Source organism: Ambystoma mexicanum, chromosome 9 (genome assembly GCF_040938575.1).
Source record: "Ambystoma mexicanum isolate Mex_15411 chromosome 9, UKY_AmexF1_1, whole genome shotgun sequence".
Classification (NCBI taxonomy): domain Eukaryota; kingdom Metazoa; phylum Chordata; class Amphibia; order Caudata; family Ambystomatidae; genus Ambystoma; species Ambystoma mexicanum.
In genome coordinates, this window is record NC_090931.1 from 709746911 (window position 1) to 709770073 (window position 23163).

The 23163-nt window shown below is 60.3% G+C and overlaps 1 protein-coding gene across 1 annotated transcript in view; it reads right to left on the reverse strand.

Annotated features, from left to right (window-relative positions):
* Positions 1-476: 476 nt before the first annotated feature.
* Positions 477-23163, reverse strand: part of LOC138487391 (uncharacterized) — a 30040-nt gene continuing 7353 nt past the window's right edge. The window contains exon 3 of the mRNA XM_069613961.1: positions 477-736. Within this exon, the coding sequence (XP_069470062.1) occupies positions 477-736 (260 nt within the window). The remainder of the gene's footprint in view (positions 737-23163) is intronic.

Genomic DNA, 23163 nt, shown 5'->3' on the forward strand with positions numbered 1-23163 from the left:
TGTCATTTCTGTTCTCTGGTGGGCAGGAATGATTGTAACCTCCGGCGGGTGACTCATACCCCCCAGCGGGCTAAAATCAGGTCTGGCCAGAGGAATAGATATTGGTACACTGTTCCCTCGTGCAGAGCTGGAGTTAATCTTAACTCCATTAAATGTATTGCCTTGTCGCTTTTCCAGAGATTTAAAACTAAATGTTTGCTGTTCCAGATCCTTGCATTGTCCATGAAGCCGTTCTGCCTCCTGAAAAAGATTAGATTTCTCATCCCTAATTTTATTGATCACGGACTGCAGTTCGCTTATTTGCACTTGGCACTGGTCAAAAGCTCTGTCTTTCCTGTCATTTCTTCCAACACTTTAACCATTTCTTGTTCTACAGCACGGAATTCCTTATATTTCTCAATGTTATTCTTTCTAAGTGTTTCTAATTCTGAAATGGCATCATCCCTGTCTTGTCTTATTGCATCTAAGACCCCCTTTCAGTGCTTCAGTTCTTGCTCACTCTCATCAAATTGTTTTTCCTTCTGGGCTAATTGCTTATCCGTATGGTTACATTTAGACTGCAATTCTGTATTACACTGCTCTAATTCCACTTTTAGGAACTTTATTTCATCAACTGCATCATCCAAACTGCCCTGCAATTTACTAATAAACTCAGTATCATTTCCTTGCATTTTCAAGACCGGTCCAGGAGAAACCGCGCATAGCTGTATTATATAATCCTTCTCCCCCTTTCGGTCTGGAGCTTTAAACAGTCTCATGAGACATACTTATACAATGCTCCCATCCTCAAAAATATCCTGAAATGGTTCTTTTTGCACTTCTACACATATCCTGTCCTTCCATAGCATGGCATTTTCTGAAGACCAAACCCCATGCGCAAAATGTTTTACCTCAGGGTAGTCCGCCAGATTAGAAAATTCGGCTTGAACTTGGGACATGTTGACACTGCACACAGCGCTGCGCCATCACTTGACAGAGTTAATTCACTTTTAAGTGCACCCATTGGCTATATGCCTAACACAATGCCACGCCAGTAACTGCTTTAAAGTTCCTGGCCAACGCACCAAATATGTTAGATATATTTTCTGAAAGAGTTATACCTAATGCTTTGGTAGCTCATTATGGTGGTAGATAGTGGTATTTATTGTAGCATAGCACCTCTTATGATAATCCCCTTTTATGATGTTGTCACTCTCCTTAGAATATATTCTAACAAATGTCTTATTTCATACCGGGTCTTTTGTAATATCAGTTACTGGACTTAATACACTTGGCTTGTGCGTTAAATTTACTGTTCTGCAACTTATCTCTGATGCTGAAAAATGCCCTGATGGCAGATCTGCACAGTTGTAAGCATGCAAAATGAAGAATAATTAAGAAAAATTAGGGAATTATCAAGATGGATCCACAACTGGACAGATTATTCCCAAAACCTCCACTCATTGCGTACAAGAGAGGCAGAAACTTCAAAGACCAACTAGTAAAAGCGGAAAGAATAAAGATCGACACACAAAAAACTTTGAAAAAGAAGAAAACAGGCACGTACCTGTGCTTAAACTGCTGTAACTGTAATAACGTGATGAAAGGAGGCTATGTGAGACATCCCCACAGTGGACAGAAAATCAGATTAAATGATTACACTACATGCGACACAAAATCAGTCATATATGGTTTAAATTGCCCTTGTGGCCTTTTTTATGTGGGCCAAACTATTAGAAAAGCTAAGGAAAAGTGAAATGAACACAAGAGTAGCATACGTACCAAAAACATCAAATCTCCAGTTGCAAGACATTTTGCCGAAAATAAACATACCATTGCACAACTTAAGGTGATCATTTTGGAAGAGGTGAAAAAATCACCAAGAGGCAGGAACCATGTCATACACATGAGCCAGAGGGAACTATGGGGTCGATTCATGTAAATAATGTGCACCGAAAATTCCCACGCAGAAGTGCCAAAACGTGCGAATCGCAGGAAAAGTGCGAAAATCGCAGGGAAACCAGCGCACAGCGATTCATGGAAGTCCGTGCGCGAGAAAAACATTGGATGTGCGCTAAAAATGTGCGCCGCGCACACCGGCGCACAGGTCATCCAACAGCGTGCGCCACGGCCACTGCGAAATTGCACATAGCGCGGCGCACATCACAAAAGTAGGCGGAACACGGGGCGTAACACTCGGAATGGGGAACAACGCGTGAAAATATGGGCGTCACGGGGGAAGTACAGGAGGCAAGTGTGCGGAACGCCCACACGCTCGCCTACAACCCGTATTCATGGAATCGAATAGGGCAAACCAGCGCACGGTCAAAGACGCACATAGGGCCAAACAAGTATGCCACAAGAAAGCAGGCGGTAGCGTCCCTGCGCCTGAAAAAAATGTGCGCCAAAATGTGCGATAACAAAAAGCACCCATATACAGCCATGATGAATGGTCCATACAGTGGCCCTCTAGGACAAATGAGGTGCAAAGGGGTACCGACAAACACGGACACCCGCTGTGTGAAAAATAGCGTGTGTGTGTGTACCTGGGTGCACGGGAAGTCCCACACGTGATTGGCCTGGGTACATGTACTTCGGGGTACACGGGAAGTTCCACACGCGATTGGCCTGGGTACGTGTACTTCGGGATGCGCGGGAAGTTCCACACGCGATTGGCCTGGGTACGTGTACTTCGGGGTGCGCGGGAAGTCCCACACGCGATTAGCCTGGGTATGTGTACTACGGGGTGCGCGGGAAGTTCCACACGCGATTGGCCTGGGTAGGTGTACTACGGGGTGCGCGGGAAGTTCCAAACGCGATTGGCCTGGGTACGTGTAATTCGGGGTGTGCGTGAAGTTCCACATGCGATTGGCTTGGGTACGTGTATTCCGAGGTGCGCGGGAAGATTCACACGCGATTTCAGCAGGGTACGTGTATTTCGGTGGTGCCGGGGAATGCTACACGTGATTTGGCCATGTGGGTCCTCCCAGATGTTCCCTCTACACCCTCCATGGCCCCTGCAGGCAGCCCACACCACAGGGTACTACCCTGCACCCCTGCTCATGTCCCACAGGCAACTCATCCACCATGGCCATGCCCACCAGCCAACCAACATGTCACCTTGCACTACTGATCACCAACACATGTCTCCCATCACCCCCACCCCCCAGCCACCAGGGGCAGGCTCCACCAGGCCCCCACCCATGTCTCCCACCACCCCCACTCCCCAGCAGTGCAGGGGCAGCCTCCACCAGGCCCCCACTCATGTCTCCCACCACCCCCACCCCCCAGCAGTGCAGGGGCAGCCTCCACCAGGCCCCCACTCATGTCTACCACCACCCCCACCCCCCAGCCACCAGGGGCAGCCTCCACCAGGCCCCCACTCATATCTCCCATCACCCCCACCCCCCACCCACCAGGGGCAGCCTCCACCAGGCCCCCACTCATGTCCAACTCATGTCTCCCTGCACCCCCACCCCCCAGCCACCAGGGGCAGCCTCCACCAGGCCCCCACTCATGTCCCCTATCACCCCCACCCCCCAGCAGTGCAGGGGCAGCTTCCACCAGGCCACCACTCATGTCTACCACCACCCCCACCCCCCAGCCACCAGGGGCAGCCTCCACCAGGCCCCCACTCATGTCTCCCATCAGCCCCACCCCCAGCAGTGCAGGGGCAGCCTCCACCAGGCTCCCACACATGTCCCCCTGGTCCCCACCCCCCAGCCACCAGGGGCAGCCTCCACCAGGCCCCCACTCATCTCTCCCATCACCCCCAGCCCCCAGCCACCAGGGGCAGCCTCCACCAGGACCCCACTCATGTCTCCCATCACCCACACCCCCCAGCAGTGCAGGGTCAGCCTCCACCAGGCCCCCACTCATGTCTGCCACCACCCCCACCCCCCAGCCACCAGGGGCAGCCTCCACCAGGCCCCCACCCATGTCTACCACCACCCCCACCCCCCAGCCACCAGGGGCAGCCTCCACAAGGCCCCCACTCATGTCTCCCTGCACCCCCACCCCCCAGCCACCAGGGGCAGCCTCCACCAGGCCCCCACCCATGTCTACCACCACCCCCACCCCCCAGCAGTGCAGGGGCAGCCTCCACCAGCCCCCCACCCATGTCTACCACCACCCCCACCCCCCAGCAGTGCAGGGGCATCCTCCACCAGGCTCCCACTCATGTCTCCCTGCACCCCCACCCCCAGCCACCAGGGGCAGCCTCCACCAGGCCCCCACCCATGTCTACCACCACCCCCACCCCCAGGAGTGCAGGGGCAGCCTCCACCAGGCCCCCACCCATGTCTACCACCACCCCCACCCCCCAGCAGTGCAGGGGCAGCCTGCACCAGGCCCCCACTCATGTCTCCCTGCACCCCCACCCCCCAGCCACCAGGGGCAGCCTCCACCAGGCCCCCACCCATGTCTACCACCACCCCCACCCCCCAGCAGTGCAGGGACAGCCTCCACCAGGCCCCCACTCATGCCTACCACCACCCCCACCCCACAGCCACCAGGGGCAGCCTCCACCAGGCCCCCACTCATGTCTCCCATAACCCCCACCCCCCAGCAGTGCAGGGTCAGCCTCCACCAGGCCCCCACTCATGTCTACCACCACCTCCACCCCCCAGCAGTGCAGGGGCAGCCTCCACCAGGCCCTCACTCATGTCTCCCATCACCCCCACCCCCAGCAGTGCAGGGGCAGCCTCCACCAGGCTCCCACACATGTCCCCCTGCACCTCCACCCCCCAGCCACCAGGGGCAGCCTCCACCAGGCCCCCACTCATGTCTCCCATCACCCCCACCCCCCAGCCACCAGGGGCAGCCTCCACCAGGCCCCCACTCATGTCTTCCATCACCCCCACCCACCAGCAGTGCAGGGTCAGCCTCCACCAGGCCCCCACTCATGGCTACCACCACCCCCACCCCCCAGCAGTGCAGGGGCAGCCTCCACCAGGCCCCCACTCATGTCTCCCATCACCCCCACCCCCCAGCCACCAGGGGCAGCCTCCACCAGACCCCCACTCATGTCTCCCATCACCCCCACCCCCCAGCCACCAGGGGCAGCCTCCACCAGGCCCCCACCCATGTCTACCACCGCCCCCACCCCCCAGCAGTGCAGGGGCAGCCTCCACCAGGCCCCCACCCATGTCTACCACCACCCCCATCCCCCAGCAGTGCAGGGGCAGCCTCCACCAGGCCCCCACTCATGTCTCCCTGCACCCCCACCCCCCAGCCACCAGGGGCAGCCTCCACCAGGCCCCCACCCATGTTTACCACCACCCCCACCCCCCAGCAGTTCAGGGGCAGCCTCCACCAGGCCCCCACCCATGTCTACCACCACCTCCACCCCCCAGCAGTGCAGGGGCAGCCTCCACCAGGCCCCCACTCATGTCTCCCATCACCCCCACCCCCAGCCACCAGGGGCAGCCTCCACCAGGCCCCCACTCATGTGTCCCATCACCCCACCCCCCAGCAGTGCAGGGTCAGCCTCCACCAGGCCCCCACTCATGTCTACCACCACCCCCACCCCCCAGCCACCAGGGGCAGCCTCCACCAGACCCCCACTCATGTGTCCCATCACCCCACCCCCCAGCAGTGCAGGGTCAGCCTCCACCAGGCCCCCACTCATGTCTCCCATCACCCCCACCCCCCAGCCGTGCGATTTGCCTGGGTACTTGTACTTCGGGGTGCGCGTGAACTTCCACACGCGATTGTCCTGGGTACGTGTACTATGGGGTGCGCAGGAGGTTCCACACGCGATTGGCCTGGGTACGTGTACTTAGGGATGCGCGTGAACATCCACATGCGATTGGCCTGGGTACGTGTACTACGGGGTGCGCGGGAAGTTCCACACGCGATTGGCTTGGGTACGTGTACTACGGGGTGCGCGGGAGGTTCCACACGCGATTGGCCTGGGTACGTGTACTACGGGGTGCGTGGGAAGTTCCACACGCGATTGGCCTGGGTACGTGTACTACGGGGTGCGCGGGAAGTTCCACACGCGATTGGCTTGGGTACGTGTACTACGGGGTGCGCGGGAGGTTCCACACGCGATTGGCCTGGGTACGTGTACTACGGGTTGCGCGGGAAGTTCCACACGCGATTGGCCTGGGTACGTGTACTACGGGGTGCGCGGGAGGTTCCACACGGGACTGGGCCTGTGAGAGTGGGGTACATGTATTCCCGGGGTGGGCGGGAATATTTACCCGCGACTGGGCCTGGGAGAGCGTGCTACGTGTATTCCTGGGGTGGGCGGGAAGATACACACGTTCGCCTACGACATGTCAAAAAAAACAATGGTCCAATCCTGAAACACGTACGCCAGCATGAAGCAGGCGTACGTCGACCCGCGCAGCATAAAAGTGCGCGCAAACAACAAACAAGCTCATACGCCAGGATGAATATACCGTTCCTAGCAGCAGTGGCCGTGGGTTACCAAAGGAGGAGGAGGATAGTGAGGGCCCGAATTTTCACTCCCAGAACCAGCCTTTTTGGGATGCCTGATGACCAGGTGTATGGGAGGTACAGGTTTCCACCACACATAATATTGGACCTGGTCAGTGAGTGGGAGGATGACCTCACATCACCCACCCTGTGCTCCCAAGCACTCAGCCCTCTGGAGAAGTTCCTCAATTTACTGCACTTCTTGGCCACAGGATCATTTCAGCGAACAAGTGCCATAGTGGGTGGGGTGTCACAGGCCACGCAGTCACACTGCCTACACCAGCTCTTGAACATCATCACTGCACGCCCATCAGTCCGTAGGCACATATACCTGCCCAGGACACCTGCAGAAAGGCAGGCTGCCACCCTCGATTTCTACGGTGTGGCACAATTCCCAAAAGTGCTAGGTGCCATTGACTGCACCCATGTGGCACTACGTCCCCCCAGGGCATCTGAGCACATCTATAGGAACCGCAAGCACTGGCATTCCATCAACGTGCATGTAGTATGTAATGCTAAGGGAATCATCACCTCAGTATATGCCAACTATCCAGGGTCCACCCACGACAGCTTCATTTACCGAATGTCCACCCTAAACCGGGACCTAGAAGCTGGGCGGCATGGCTATACATGGCTGCTTGGTGAGTATGAATGCCACTGCACATGCATGCATGTCAGATGCAGAGTTATGTCACTACCCCACTAATGATACCCATCACCTCCTCACCAGGGGACAGTGCCTACCCTCTGAGCACCCACATGATGACGCCAATTCGGAACCCCATCATGCCTCCAGAGGTATGATACAACACAGCCCATATTGCAACCCGGGGCATAGTGGAGCGCACATTCGGAGTGCTCAAGTCACGCTTTCGCTCCCTTGACCGTCCTGGCGGGCAGCTGTTATATGCACCCCCAGTAGTGTGCAGGATCATGGTGGCAGCATTTGTCCCACACAATGTTGCAACACGCCGGGGCGTGGCTGTGGACATGGTGGTGCCCCCACATCCCCAACCACATGCACGCCCACTGCGCATGGGAGGGGAGAGGGCACGGGGTGAGGCAGCCCGTACGCAGCTGGTGGCTAATTACTTCACATAGAAATCACACCCCAGTGGAGTGCACACAGGCCTGGCACATACCATCTGATAAGCAATGATGACTCGACCTGACAATTAAGACGAACAAAGGGACAGTCAACTGTCAGAACCATAGCAGCCTGAGATTGTTCATGTGGAAGTGTCACAATGTGTGCATCCCTACCTACACAAACACCACCAATGCAGTGTCATCAAAAGACACTTCCATGCTGCAGAAATGAATACCCATTCGCAAAATACTACATGAAAACATTGCCATGTCACCCAACCCCTCCCCGGTACGGCCACACAATACACCATGGCATGTCATGCAATGTGAGAGGAAAGAAATTAATCCCCACAACATGCCCCAAGTGTCACCAGCTACAGTGTCCCTAATGGAAACATGTCCACACATGAAAAGCTCACAGTAATGCAGGACCTACAACCCACATTACCAAATACTTACCAAGAATACCAATCACCTACCCAACCTCCAACCTACCTTAAACATGACATTACAGACTTAAAAATTTGCTAGCCTCACTACCTGATGATGACAGCCCTCCGAACACTTCCAAGTATACAGTGTTAGCGCCACGCCAGAGTGTAGGTGCACTGCTTACAACATGGACTCCAGTTCCAAGGTGGACCGCATTGTGAAGACATGAGGAATGGACCTGCAAATTAGGAGGATGAGATGGATGCAGAGGCACATATCAATACACCATGCAGTGTACAATACAACAACAATATGCACTATGAATGTATACACAGTATTGACTACAGACTGCCCACACAGCTCATGGGAGTCCAATGTCACCATGTACGTCAATGTCACTTGGGCACACCCTTTGCAAGCCCATGGAAACGGGAAGCAGGAGGGGTGTGTGTGACAAAAACCCAAGCATCTGAACCAAATCCATGACAAGCCTGCATGTGCCCAGCCACAATGCAGCGTATGCCCACGGGAGCCACACAAGGCAACACACTGTCTCAAAAAAAAAAAAATCAAAAATGGCCATTAATGGGCCCAGGGGGGTGGGGGAGGCCACCCAGGAGGTCCGAGGACAGGGTGCACACCAAAACCAACCTGTGTGGATCTTGCGGAAAAAAAACACCTCCATGGGCTCATGGCCTACACGGCTACCCTATTGTGGGAGTATCACTGCTGTCGCTCTCCTCACCCTCTGCAGCTGCATCAGGAGGTGGTGGCACTATGGGAGGCAGCCCACGCAAAGCCCTCGTCTGTTCCTCCATGGCTGCAAGCATGCGGGTGTGGTAGGTCTCGTTCTGGAGGATAAGTGTGCGGAGGTCCCCATGCAACAACTCACGGGATTCCCGGACCTCCGCCCTATTTGCCTGCATCTCAGCTGAGAGCATATGGGTGAGACGCTCCAGCTGCTGTTCTGTCCTTCTGTTTGTTGAAGCCTCAAGCTCAACAAGAGTCGTCCTGAGGTGAAGGAGTTCCACCCTCAGGGCTTCCCTGTGGCCCTGGGACTCTATGGAGATGGCTTCCTGCAGAGTCGCCAGTGCCGCCCGCCTGTCCCTGTCGGACGCCAACATGTCCTCCCTGTGTGACTGGCAGATGGAGTCTGTTGCCTGCTGTAGTCGCTCCATCAGCCTTTCGGGGGGGACAATGGAAGTGGCCACCCTATCCATGGCCTGAGCCATCATCTCTGATGATGCTGCCTGTTGGGTTGCCATACCGTATATGGATTGCTCCCATGCGGTATTGCCAGGTGGCTGACGGCCACCACGTCGGCGGGCACCACACCTGTCTGGGGCAAGGCGAACTGCGCCTTGCTGTGCCGGCACTGCCTGAGGCTGCAGGACTGCATTCCCCCTCTGATCTGCTGGCCCAGGAACAGGATCAGATGTCGCGGAGTGTGACCCTGCATCCGTAACCACCAAAGGCGTACCTGCCAACACTGACATCCCCATTGAGGGTTCTAACCCTGGTGCAGGTGGGTCAGACAGAACAGAATCCCCCCCAGGAACACTCACCTGCGATGGCACATAGGTCTCATCATACGAATCGACAGCTGAATACAGCTCGGGGGAGGTGCAGCCAGAGACACCCCTTGAGAGTACGACCTGCAGCAGTTGTGGGTTCTCACCCACCACCACACCACGTCCCTCACTGGTGGTCGGTCGGCCCTCAGACCCCTCCTGGGTCTGCACCATCTCCACAACCCCAGCAGTATCAAGTGTGTCATCCCCTGCAAAGACATAAAAGAAAACAAATGGAAACAGGCATTAGCACTATGGCACACAATTAGGGCTGACAGGCTACTGAAACAGTACTTGATTTACACATGTCCCACATGACTAAAACCCTCCCATGCATGCACCGTCACTGCGTGTGATGTGGAGGCAGATGGCACACATTGATGACACCAAGATGGAAGGTGAACACATTTGCTGCATGCTGCCTAGCAGTGGCATCACACATTGGGCAGTGATTGGCAGGTCAAATACACATGCCATCACACAGATGGCATGTACCCTAGCCATGAAGTGAAGAGGGAGAGTAGGTCAACAATTGTTCATTCAGTCCAGTTTGCTCAAATAATTGATCTTTTCATTGAAATGGTTCAAATGTTTAACCTGCAGCTGCCAGTCCAAAATGGTCCTATAGCTCAGGGACATGTCTAAACTAATCATGTCCAGGAAACTAAGCCAGTCCACTGTACCATAGCCATGTCATACATGTGACAATAGGACTGAGAAATCCCGAGTAAAAGTGGTGGTATGCAAACAATCTGCCTGAATAAACAGAGGTAAATAAGCAACTATGTTGTGGCAAGATGACACTCCAAGGGCAACTGGCGTGGTGTTGGGCTGGATGTCTAATGTTGGCAGAAGGGATGCTGCTATACCCAAATGCTGGTGCCAAGAATGTTTAGGAGGAGGCACATGTGTGACCCGAACCACTCAGGCACACACACCCTCACCTCGCACCCAAACAGAAGCCCTCCCACACACACCATGCACATGGATGACACACACATGCATGTGCACTCACTGGACAATGCCTCGTAATCTGCCAGTTCTCCCACGCCTTGGATCTGTTCCTCCGTGACGTAGGTCCCAGCAACCTGCTCATGTGGAGTGAGTTCTATGTCGTCTGCTGGAGACCCACCTCCAGTCACTAGAGTTGCGGCATGACTTGAGGCCAGCTTATTCTTTGCCCTGCGCTTCAGGTTATTCCAGCACTTGTAGCATTCATTAGCTGTGCGCCTCACGATTCCAAGGGCACTTATGATGTCCGCAATGGTCTGCCAGTGTGCCTGACATTGTGCAGGTGTGGTCTTGGATCCTGCAACAATCACCATTTCGCAGTCATGTGCGGACACATACTCTACAAGTGCATTCAGTTCGGCCTCATTGAAGCTGGGCTTCCTTGACGGGCCGGACTGTGTAGCCGTGTCTGGGGCATCAGCCTCTACTGGACGAGCACTCTTCCTCTTGGAAGGTGGTGGGGATCCTGAGTGTCCTACGCTGCTCTGGACACTAGGAGCAGGAGCGTGGGATTGCACACTCAGCATGGGAGTTGGTGCAGGCATTAGCTCAAGTGTGATGGTGTCAGGGGGAATGTCAGCATGATGGACTTGGACCAACACTGTCCTGGCTGGGTGTGTGAGAGGTGGGGTGGATGGAGCCGCAGCTGCCCCTGCAGCCTCCCGAGCCTGCCTACGCAGGGCAGCAGATGACCTAGCTGCCCCTGATCCACGTGGCCTGATGACACCAACGTTCACTGGCGCACGTGGCCTAGACCTGCTGACCTGGAAGTCAGCCATGGAGTCACCCTGTGCCAGGTCTGGTTCCACAGTGGGCTGGTCTAACAAGGGCTGAGCATGGATGGTGTCAGCCACGTTAACCTCAACCAGGGGGGGGGTGGCATGGGTGTCCCTGACTGCTCCTCCACACATGGGGGGCTAGGGGCACCCTGAAAGTCACAGCCATGTCCTCTACTGGATCCACCACGGCCACCACTTAGGACTCGGCCACCTTTGCCACCCTTACGGCTTGGTCGCCTCCCAGCCATGGCACTGATGTTATTGTGCGCATGGGAGTCGATGTGAACTATTGTCCTGGGCAATTGTGGGTCAAAGGGGTTGGGTACCAGATGGTAATCGTACCCTAGTGCTCTAGCAAGGCTGTATGTCACCCCTGGGGAAAGATGACGGGTCACGCAACGGACAGGCACCCCAAAAAAGGGAAGTAAGGTGCACGCAACCCCTCCTAGACCACGTGCGTGGAAAAATAAACCTGCACTACGCTGTGGCACCCAGAAACACAAGAATGAACGTATGCGTGTCACACGCAGCCTAGAATGACCTCTGAAGGGGTACGCGACACACGGGGCAAGCACAGATGTAAAATAAGTGCGCGACTCACCGTCTGCCAGGAACAAAAGCGTGAAAAATATGCGCGTGTGCACGTTGGCAACACCCCCGCCAAAAGAAGAATTGTACGCTGTCTGAGGAGACAGGACAACAGTAGAAGGGAACGCTGTTTGAGGAACCAGGCCCAGGAAAAAGAGGAAAAGAGAAAAAGCTGTCAGAGGTAACAGGGAGTACGAACTGGAAACGCTGTGAAGTAAATCGCGTGTGAACCGACAAGAAGTACAGATTTCACCCCCTCGCTCTCCACGAAAAGCACATACAAGGAAATGGCGTTCTACACGTACCTTTTATACACACGTCACAGACGCGTATACGCGATGAGGCCATTTCCACCAATTACGCGCTTTGACACTCGGACGTGTATCTCTTCATTTTTACACGTGCCATTCTCTACGGCCATGCACGTGACGTCACAGCTGCGCATGGCGGCCTTTGGGCCAATGAAATCGCATATGCGAGCACACGTGGTAAAACTGCACGTCCGAGTGTCATCACGTGTAATCGGAGGGAATTGAGCGTACACGCGATTGGCCTGGGTACGTGTATTTCTGGGGTGCGCAGGAAGTTTCACACGCGATTGGTGGAAATCCACGTGTGCTCTGTCATCACGTGTAATGAGAGAAACACCCGCGCGCGTCACGTCACAGACGCGCTTACGCGCTAAGGGCCTTTCCTCGATTTACACGCAGACGTGCAGGATTTTCACATGCCAAATCACTCCGTATCAAGCTGGCCACGCGTAAGCACACGGAAGACCATGCTCCTGCACAGAAGGCCAAATTACTGCCCCCCAGAGCCCGGAGCACGCTTCCACCTGCCATCTGCTGCTGCCTGACTGCCTGCTGCCCACGTGCCCTGCCTTTTGCTGCCTGCACATAGCCAGGGGTGCTGTTGCTGTGACCACCCCTGCTGGAACCGAAGAATCCCGACTGGGATTCCATCGCTCCACAGCCCAGCCCCAGGACCCAGTTGCCCACCCACTCCTGCCTCTGGGGTTGTCATGTCGGGCACTGCAACATCTGGCACCACTGACAACCCCCGGCCAGAGAGGCAGAGGGGCACCAGCTTCAGTGCCAGGGAAGTTGGTGTCCTGGTGGAGCAAGATCTGGGGCAGTATGATGCCCTCTACGGAAGTGTGCGCGCTGACAAGGAAGGACGGACTCGGATCTGGACGGACATTGTGACTGTCATCAACGCGGAGGGGGTGGCAGTCCGCGACTACCAACATGTCAAGAAGCGCTGGGAGGACTTCAGGTCCAGGACCCTGAACAAGGCCCGGTGCCTCTTGAAGGCAGCGGATGCTAAGGGGCGCCGGGGCCACTTGTCGGAAGATCAGATGAGGGTCCTGGAACGCATATCCCCAGCGCTCCATGTCCAGGTCCTTGAGAGGCAGACCCGTCTGGAGTCGAGCGGTAAGTGTACATGCATCATGATTGTAAGCTGTGCGTGTGGTGATGTGCCAGTAGTGTGCCGGTTGCACATGTGTTTGTATGGGGCCGAGTATGGGTGGGGGTGTACAGGACCGTGAGGCTAACACATGCGAGGGCTGTCATGTGTGAGACATGGATGGTGCTTGTGTGTGTAGGCTTGCATGCCAAATGCAGTTGTGTGGGCACACATGTTTGGATGAATGTGTATGTAAGTGGGCATGTTCGTGATGTCACGCATGTATGTTGTTTTCAGCTGCATGTATCAGCACTGTGTACATGTGCATGTGTGTGTATTTGACAAGGGTGCAACAGTGAGGCAACATGGCTGCATGTGACAGCGGGATGTGGAAGCCTGATTGGCAGATGTGACATGGATGCCCATCGGAACACTGCGAAAGTTGGCTGAGGTGTACACATGCATGCAAGTGTGGTGTTGTGCGTGCATGTGTAGTGCACTCCCTGTGTTGCATGTGATGTCTGGCTCACCTTTGCCTGCTCATGCTGTTGTATGTGTATGGATGTTGCTGGCAGTTGCGATGTGGCTGTGGTATGGCTCATGTGTGCAAGTTGAAATGACATGTGTGTTGCCGATTGTGATGCCATGTCTGAGGTTTGCCAATGCCACTCATGTGCAACTGTCATGTGTGTATGTGTCCATTGTACAGTGCCCTGATGCCTGTGTTTTATTTCTCCCTGTCTGCAGCGTCAACTGATGAAGAGGGCGGAGAAGGTGCTGTGGAGCACAGCGGCGGGGATCGCACCGCCAGCCGGAGACGCAAGGCCCGGCTCCCCTCCCAGGTTGTCATCTCGTCGGGGAGTGAGGAGTCCGGTGCCGCGTCCCAGGCCGCAGCTGCCAGGGGGAGGTCCAAGAGGCAGAGGTCGGAGTTGGACTCCTCGGCAGCAGAAGGGGCAGCTGGGACCCCACAGGGCCCAACGGGGGAAGATGGCACGGAGTCATCCAGGTTGGTGGGGGGTTTGGTGGAGGAGGAGGCCGTGCAAGCAACAGAGACAGGGTCTGGAGGTGGGGATTCCACTGGTGCTAGTGGTGCAGTGCAGGACCAGGGACAGGAGGCAGCACAGGTCGCCGCGGAGGTGCCTGTGTGCAATCCTGTCCCCGATCCTGTCACTGCATCATCTTGCACCAGCAGGGATGCCTACATCCAGACCCGTTTTCAGGCAGGGGATGAGCTAACGACAACTGGCCTTCCTCTGCCTGCGGACGTGGCTATCCGGGTCCGGGTTGAGCCTGTCCTGACTGGTGTGGCGTTGCGTCAATGGGCCATGCGAGGTGACCTGCAGTCATTTCATGAGGAGACTGCACGTCATCTCGAATGGCTCGTTGACCGCATCAGCCTACTGGGACAGGTCACCCAGGCCGGATTCCTCCGTTTGATGGGGCTTGCTCAGACCCCCTCCTCAACTGAACCTCCTATGCGCCAGTCGTCCTCCGTGCCATCTTCCCACCCATCAGTCACCTGGGTGCCCTGTGGAGCTGCCTCAGACGGTGCGGCCAGGCTGGTGGAGGAGGCATCCCTGCCACAGTCGGGAGTCGGACGTCCAGCAGGGGTGGCCACATCAACGACTGCACCCCAGCCAGCGGAGGATGTGCAGGCAGCAGGAGGCAGTGCACGGGCAGAGGCGCAGCAGCAGCAATGTGGTGGGAGCCATGATGGCTCGGGGCCTTCGACATCGGAGGGGCAGGCATCGGCCGGAGGGCAGGAGGACCCAGGACGGGAAGTGTCTTCCGTGTGGCAGCGGTTGGGCCATGCCATAGATGCGGAGCGGCAACGGGCGGAAGAGGCACGGCTCACGATGGTCAGGGCGGAGAACTCCATGCAGAGGGCCCTGAGGCGTGCCGAGTGCCTCGAGGCAATCCGCAGGGAGTTTGGGGGGAACATGTGGACGGCCCTGCGGACCCTCGGGGCCATGGAGGAGGAGCGCCTCCGGGACATTGAGCAGGAGTTCGATGATGCCCTGGCCTGGAACATCCCGAAGTGAGCCGTCGGACTAGCCCGCTGCCCTTGTAAATAGTTATATAGTTAGTGTTAGGTTTCCTTTGGTTTAGCTTTTTTTTTGGACCTTTTGGACAATGGGCCACATTTTTGTATATAGTTATTTTTATTAGGTAGTGTTATTAGATAGGTTTCATTTCTTCGGTTGGGATCATGGACCCTGGATAGTTTATCTGTACATAGTTGACTTTTGGATTTTCAATTTTTATTATGATTTCGCCATGGAGCAATGGTTTTCGATTTTAATTTTGCATTGGATTTACTTTTGTGGACTGTGACTTTGGACACCTTTCCTTTGCATTATGATTTGTGGTTTAGCATTATTTCACGGACCTGCTGTATTTTTTTTTTTTAATTTCTATTATTGTTTGTTTATTTTTTATTCAATTTATGTTGCTTTTAATACATATTTTTTCGTCAAGGTTCAATGTGTAGTATCATCTCATTGGTTTCATGCATATCATGATATGGGTTTTGACATTCACTGACACCCATTGGGTGTATGTGAGGGACATGTGTTCATTTCCAAACTTGCAATTGGGCTTCTGTCATGTTTTTGCCATTTCTAAGTGGGTGGATGCAATACTCGGGTGGGTGTTTGCCATTTGGAGGCTGACCATAAGGGCCAGGGATCTACATTGTGGTGAAATGTTGGCTGGGGGACATGAGTGGGGGCCTGGTGGAGGCTGACCCTGCACTGCTGGGGGGTGGGCTGATGGGAGACATGAGTGGGGGCCTGGTGGAGGCTGCCCCCGGTGGCTGGGGGGTGGGGGTGCAGGGAGACATGAGTGGGGGCCTGGTGGAGGCTGCCCCTGGTGGCTGGGGGTGGGGGTGGTGGTAGACATGGGTGGGGGCCTGGTGGAGGCTGCCCCTGCACTGCTGGGGGGTGGGGGTGGTGGTAGACATGAGTGGGGGCCTGGTGGAGGCTGACCCTGCACTGCTGGGGTGTCGGGTGATGGGAGACATGGGTGGGGGCCTGGTGAAGGCTGCCCCTGCACTGCTGGGGGGTGGGGGTAGTGGTAGACATGGGTGGGGGCCTGGTGGAGGCTGCCCCTGGTGGCTGGGGTGTGGGGGTGCAGGGAGAGATGGGTGGGGGCCTGGTGGAGGCTGCCCCAGCACTGCTGGGGGGTGGGGGTGGTGGTAGACATGGGTAGGGGCCTGGTGGAGGCTGCCTCTGGTGGCTGGGGGGTGGGGGTGGTGGGAGACATGAGTGGGGGCCTGGTGGAGGCTGCCCCTGGTGGCTGGGGGCTGGGGGTGGTGGGAGACATGAGTGGGGGCCTGGTGGAGGCTGCCCCTGCACTGCTGGGGGGTGGGGGTGGTGGGAGACATGGGTGGGGCCCTGGTGGAGCCTGCCCCTGGTGGCTGGGGGGTGGGGGTGATGGAGACATGAGTGGGGGCCTGCTGAAGGCTGCCCCTGGTGGCTGGCGGGTGGGGTGCAGGGAGACATGAGTGGGGGCCTGGTGGAGGCTGCCCCTGGTGGCTGGGGGTGGGGGTGGTGGTAGACATGGGTGGGGGCCTGGTGGAGGCTGCCCCTGCACTGCTGGGGGGTGGGGGTGGTGGGAGACATGTGTGGGGGCCTGGTGGAGGCTGCCCCTGGTGGCTGGGGGGTGGGGGTGGTGGGAGACATGAGTGATGGCCTGGTGGAGGCTGCCCCTGCACTGCTGGGGGGTGGGGGTGGTGGGAGAATGGGTGGGGCCCTGGTGGAGCCTGCCCCTGGTGGCTGGGGGGTGGGGGTGATGGAGACATGAGTGGGGGCCTGCTGAAGGCTGCCCCTGGTGGCTGGCGGGTGGGGTGCAGGGAAACATGAGTGGGGGCCTGGTGGAGGCTGCCCCTGGTGGCTGGGGGTGGGGGTGGTGGTAGACATGGGTGGGGGCCTGGTGGAGGCTGCCCCTGCACTGCTGGGGGGTGGGGGTGGTGGTAGACATGAGTGGGGGCCTGGTGGAGGCTGACCCTGCACTGCTGGGGTGTCGGGTGATGGGAGACATGGGTTGGGGCCTGGTGAAGGCTGCCCCTGCACTGCTGGGGGGTGGGGGTAGTGGTAGACATGGGTGGGGGCCTGGTGGAGGCTTCCCCTGGTGGCTGGGGTGTGGGGGTGCAGGGAGAGATGGGTGGGGGCCTGGTGGAGGCTGCCCCAGCACTGCTGGGGGGTGGGGTGGTGGTAGACATGGGTGGGGGCCTGGTGGAGGCTGCCTCTGGTGGCTGGGGGGTGGGGGTGGTGGGAGACATGAGTGGGGGCCTGGTGGAGGCTGCCCCTGGTGGCTGGGGGGTGGGGGTGGTGGGAGACATGAGTGGGGGCCTGGTGGAGGCTGCCCCTGCACTGCTGGGGGGTGGGGGTGGTGGGAGACATGGGTGGGGCCCTGGTGGAGCCTGCCCCTGGTGGCTGGGGGGTGGGGGTGATGGAGACATGAGTGGGGGCCTGCTGAAGGCTGCCCCTGGTGGCTGGCGGGTGGGGTGCAGGGAGACATGAGTGGGGGCCTGGTGGAGGCTGCCCCTGGTGGCTGGGGGTGGGGGTGGTGGTAGACATGGGTGGGGGCCTGGTGGAGGCTGCCCCTGCACTGCTGGGGGGTGGGGGTGGTGGGAGACATGTGTGGGGGCCTGGTGGAGGCTGCCCCTGGTGGCTGGGGGGTGGGGGTGGTGGGAGACATGAGTGGGGGCCTGGTGGAGGCTGCCCCTGCACTGCTGGGAGGTGGGGGTGGTGGGAGAATGGGTGGGGCCCTGGTGGAGCCTGCCCCTGGTGGCTGGGGGGTGGGGGTGATGGAGACATGAGTGGGGGCCTGCTGAAGGCTGCCCCTGGTGGCTGGCGGGTGGGGTGCAGGGAGACATGAGTGGGGGCCTGGTGGAGGCTGCCCCTGGTGGCTGGGGGTGGGGGTGGTGGTAGACATGGGTGGGGGCCTGGTGGAGGATGCCCCTGCACTGCTGGGGGGTGGGGGTGGTGGAAGACATGTGTGGGGGCCTGGTGGAGGCTGCCCCTGGTGGCTGGGGGGTGGGGGTGCAGGGAGACATGAGTGGGGGCCTGGTGGAGGCTGCCCCTGGTGGCTGGGGGTGGGGGTGGTGGTAGACATGGGTGGGGGCCTGGTGGAGGCTGACCCTGCACTGCTGGGGTGTCGGGTGATGGGAGACATGGGTTGGGGCCTGGTGAAGGCTGCCCCTGCACTGCTGGGGGGTGGGGGTAGTGGTAGACATGGGTGGGGGCCTGGTGGAGGCTGCCCCTGGTGGCTGGGGTGTGGGGGTGCAGGGAGAGATGGGTGGGGGCCTGGTGGAGGCTGCCCCAGCACTGCTGGGGGGTGGGGTGGTGGTAGACATGGGTGGGGGCCTGGTGGAGGCTGCCTCTGGTGGCTGGGGGGTGGGGGTGGTGGGAGACATGAGTGGGGGCCTGGTGGAGGCTGCCCCTGGTGGCTGGGGGGTGGGGGTGGTGGGAGACATGAGTGGGGGCCTGGTGGAGGCTGCCCCTGCACTGCTGGGGGGTGGGGGTGGTGGGAGACATGGGTGGGGCCCTGGTGGAGCCTGCCCCTGGTGGCTGGGGGGTGGGGGTGATGGAGACATGAGTGGGGGCCTGCTGAAGGCTGCCCCTGGTGGCTGGCGGGTGGGGTGCAGGGAGACATGAGTGGGGGCCTGGTGGAGGCTGCCCCTGGTGGCTGGGGGTGGGGGTGGTGGTAGACATGGGTGGGGGCCTGGTGGAGGCTGCCCCTGCACTGCTGGGGGGTGGGGGTGGTGGGAGACATGTGTGGGGGCCTGGTGGAGGCTGCCCCTGGTGGCTGGGGGGTGGGGGTGGTGGGAGACATGAGTGGGGGCCTGGTGGAGGCTGCCCCTGCACTGCTGGGGGGTGGGGGTGGTGGGAGAATGGGTGGGGCCCTGGTGGAGCCTGCCCCTGGTGGCTGGGGGGTGGGGGTGATGGAGACATGAGTGGGGGCCTGCTGAAGGCTGCCCCTGGTGGCTGGCGGGTGGGGTGCAGGGAGACATGAGTGGGGGCCTGGTGGAGGCTGCCCCTGGTGGCTGGGGGTGGGGGTGGTGGTAGACATGGGTGGGGGCCTGGTGGAGGCTGCCCCTGCACTGCTAGGGGGTGGGGGTGGTGGAAGACATGTGGGGGGGCCTGGTGGAGGCTGCCCCTGGTGGCTGGGGGGTGGGGGTGCAGGGAGACATGAGTGGGGGCCTGGTGGAGGCTGCCCCTGGTGGCTGGGGGTGGGGGTGGTGGTAGACATGGGTGGGGGCCTGGTGGAGGCTGCCCCTGCACTGCTGGGGGGTGGTGGTGGCGGTAGACATGAGTGGGGGCGTGGTGGAGGCTGACCCTGCACTGCTGGGGGTGGGGGTGATGGGAGAATTGGGTGGGGGCCTGGTGGAGGCTGCCCCTGGTGGCTGGGGGGTGGGGGGTGGGAGACATGAGTGGGGGCCTGGTGGAGACTGCCCCTGGTGGCTGGGGGGTGGGGGTGGTGGGAAACATGAGTGGGGGCCTGGTGGAGACTGCCCCTGGTGGCTGGGGGTGGGGGTGATGGGAGACATGAGTGGGGGCCTGGTGGAGGCTGCCCCTGGTGGCTGGGGGGTGGGGGTGCAGGGAGACATGAGTGGGGGCCTGGTGGAGGCTGCTCCTGGTGGCTGGGGGTGGGGGTGGTGGTAGACATGGGTGGGGGCCTGGTGGAGGCTGCCCCTGCACTGCTGGGGGTGGGGGTGGTGGTAGACATGAGTGGGGGCCTGGTGGAGGCTGACCCTGCACTGCTGGGGGGTGGGGGTGGTGGGAGACATGGGTGGGGGCCTGGTGGAGGCTGCCTCTGCACTGCTGGCGGGTGGGGGTGGTGGTAGACATGGGTGGGGGCCTGGTGGAGGCTGCCCCTGGTGGCTGGGGGGTGGGGGTGCAGGGGGACATGGGTGGGGGACTGGTGGAGGCTGCTCCTGCACTGCTGGGGGGTGGGGGTGGTGGTAGACATGGGTGGGGGCCTGGTGGAGGCTGCCCCTGGTGGCTGGGGGCTGGGGGTGGTGGGAGAAATGAGTGGGGGCCTGGTGGAGGCTGCCCCTGGTGGCTGGGGGGTGGGGGTGGTGGGAGACATGAGTGGGGGCCTGGTGGAGGCTGCCCCTGCACTGGTGGGGGGTGGGGGTGGTGGGAGACATGGGTGGGGGCCTGGTGGAGCCTGCCCCTGGTGGCTGGGGGGTGGGGGTGATGGGAGACATGAGTGGGGGCCTGGTGGAGGCTGCCCCTGGTGGCTGGGGGGTGGGGGTGCAGGGAGACATGAGTGGGGGCCTGGTGGAGGCTGCCCCTGGTGGCTGGGGGTGGGGGTGGTGGTAGACATGAGTGGGGGCCTGGTGGAGGCTGACCCTGCACTGCTGGGGGGTGGGGGTGATGGGAGACATGGGTGGGGGCCTGGTGGAGGCTGCCCCTGCACTGCTGGGGGGTGGGGGTGGTGGTTGACATGGTTGGGGGCCTGGTGGAGGCTGCCCCTGGTGGCTGGGGGGTGGGGGTGCAGGGGGACATGGGTGGGGGCCTGGTGGAGGCTGTCTCTGCACTGCTGGGGGGTGGGAGTGCAGGGAGACATGATTGGGGGCATGGTGGAGGCTGCCCCTGCACTTCTGGGGGTGGGGTGCAGGGGGACATGAGTGGGGGCCTGGTTGAGGCTGCCCCTGCACTGCTGGGGGGTGGGGGTGCAGGGAGACATGATTGGGGGCCTGGTGGAGGCTGCCCCTGCACTGCTGGGGGTGATGGTGCAGGGGGACATGAGTGGGGGCATGGTGGAGGCTGCCCCTGCACTGCTGGGGTTTGGGGGTGGTGGTAGACATGGGTGGGGGCCTGGTGGAGGCTGCCCCTGGTGGCTGGGGGGTGGGGGTGGTGGGAGACATGAGTGGGGGCCTGGTGGAGGCTGCCCCTGGTGGCTGGGGGGTGGGGGTGCAGGGGGACATGGGTGGGGGCCTGGTGGAGGCTGTCTCTGCACTGCTGGGGGGTGGGAGTGCAGGGAGACATGATTGGGGGCATGGTGGAGGCTGCCCCTGCACTTCTGGGGGTGGGGTGCAGGGGGACATGAGTGGGGGCCTGGTTGAGGCTGCCCCTGCACTGCTGGGGGGTGGGGGTGCAGGGAGACATGATTGGGGGCCTGGTGGAGGCTGCCCCTGCACTGCTGGGGGTGAGGGTGCAGGGGGACATGAGTGGGGGCATGGTGGAGGCTGCCCCTGCACTGCTGGGGTTTGGGGGTGGTGGTAGACATGGGTGGGCGCCTGGTGGAGGCTGCCCCTGGTGGCTGGGGGGTGGGGGTGGTGGGAGACATGAGTGGGGGCCTGGTGGAGGCTGCCCCTGCACTGCTGGGGGGTGGGGGTGGTGGGAGACATGAGTGGGGGCCTGGTGGAGGCTGCCCCTGCACTGCTGGGGGGTGGGGGTGGTGGGATACATGAGTGGGGGCCTGGTGGAGGCTGCCCCTGCACTGCTGGGGAGTGGGGGTGGTGGGAGACATGGGTGGGGGCCTGGTGGAGCCTGCCCCCTGGTGGCTGGGGGGTGGGGGTGGTGGGAGAAATGAGTGGGGGCCTGGTGGAGGCTGCCCCTGGTGGCTGGGGGGTGGGGGTGGTGGGAGACATGAGTGGGGGCCTGGTGGAGGCTGCCCCTGCACTGCTGGGGGGTGGGGGTGGTGGGAGACATGGGTGGGGGCCTGGTGGAGCCTGCCCCTGGTGGCTGGGGGGTGGGGGTGATGGGAGACATGAGTGGGGGCCTGGTGGAGGCTGCCCCTGGTGGCTGGGGGGTGGGGGTGCAGGGAGACATGAGTGGGGGCCTGGTGGAGGCTGCCCCTGGTGGCTGGGGGTGGGGGTGGTGGTAGACATGGGTGGGGGCCTGGTGGAGGCTGCCCCTGCACTGCTGGGGGGTGGGGGTGGTGGTAGACATGAGTGGGGGCCTGGTGGATGCTGACCCTGCACTGCTGGGGGGTGGGGGTGATGGGAGACATGGGTGGGGGCCTGGTGGAAGCTGCCCCTGGTGGCTGGGGGGTGGGGGTGCAGGGGGACATGGGTGGGGGCCTGGTGGAGGCTGCCCCTGCACTGCTGGGGGGTGGGAGTGCAGGGAGACATGATTGGGGGCATGGTGGAGGCTGCCCCTGCACTTCTGGGGTGGGGGTGCAGGGGGACATGAGTGGGGGCCTGGTAGAGGCTGCCCCTGCACTGCTGGGGGGTGGGGGTGCAGGGAGACATGATTGGGGGCCTGGTGGAGGCTGCCCCTGCACTGCTGGGGGTGAGGGTGCAGGGGGACATGAGTGGGGGCATGGTGGAGGCTGCCCCTGCACTGCTGGGGTTTGGGGGTGGTGGTAGACATGGGTGGGGGCCTGGTGGAGGCTGCCCCTGGTGGCTGGGGGGTGGGGGTGGTGGGAGACATGGGTGGGGGCCTGGTGGAGGCTGCCCCTGCACTGCTGGGGGGTGGGGGTGGTGGGAGACATGAGTGGGGGCCTGGTGGAGGCTGCCCCTGCACTGCTGGGGGGTGGGGGTGGTGGGAGACATGAGTGGGGGCCTGGTGGAGTCTGCCCCTGCACTGCTGGGGAGGGGGCGTGGTGGGAGACATGGGTGGGGGCCTGGTGGAGCCTGCCCCCTGGTGGCTGGGGGGTGGGGGTGATGGGAGCCATGAGTGGGGGCCTGGTGGAGGCTGCCCCTGGTGGATGGGGGGTGGGGGTGCAGGGAGACATGAGTGGGGGCCTGGTGGAGGCTGTCCCTGCACTGCTGGGGGGTGGGGGTGGTGGGAGACATGAATGGGGGCCTGGTGGAGGCTGCCCCTGCACTGCTTTGGGCTAGGGATGGTGGGAGACATGGGTGGGGGCCTGGTGGAGGCTGCCCCTGGTGGCTGGGGGGTGGGGGT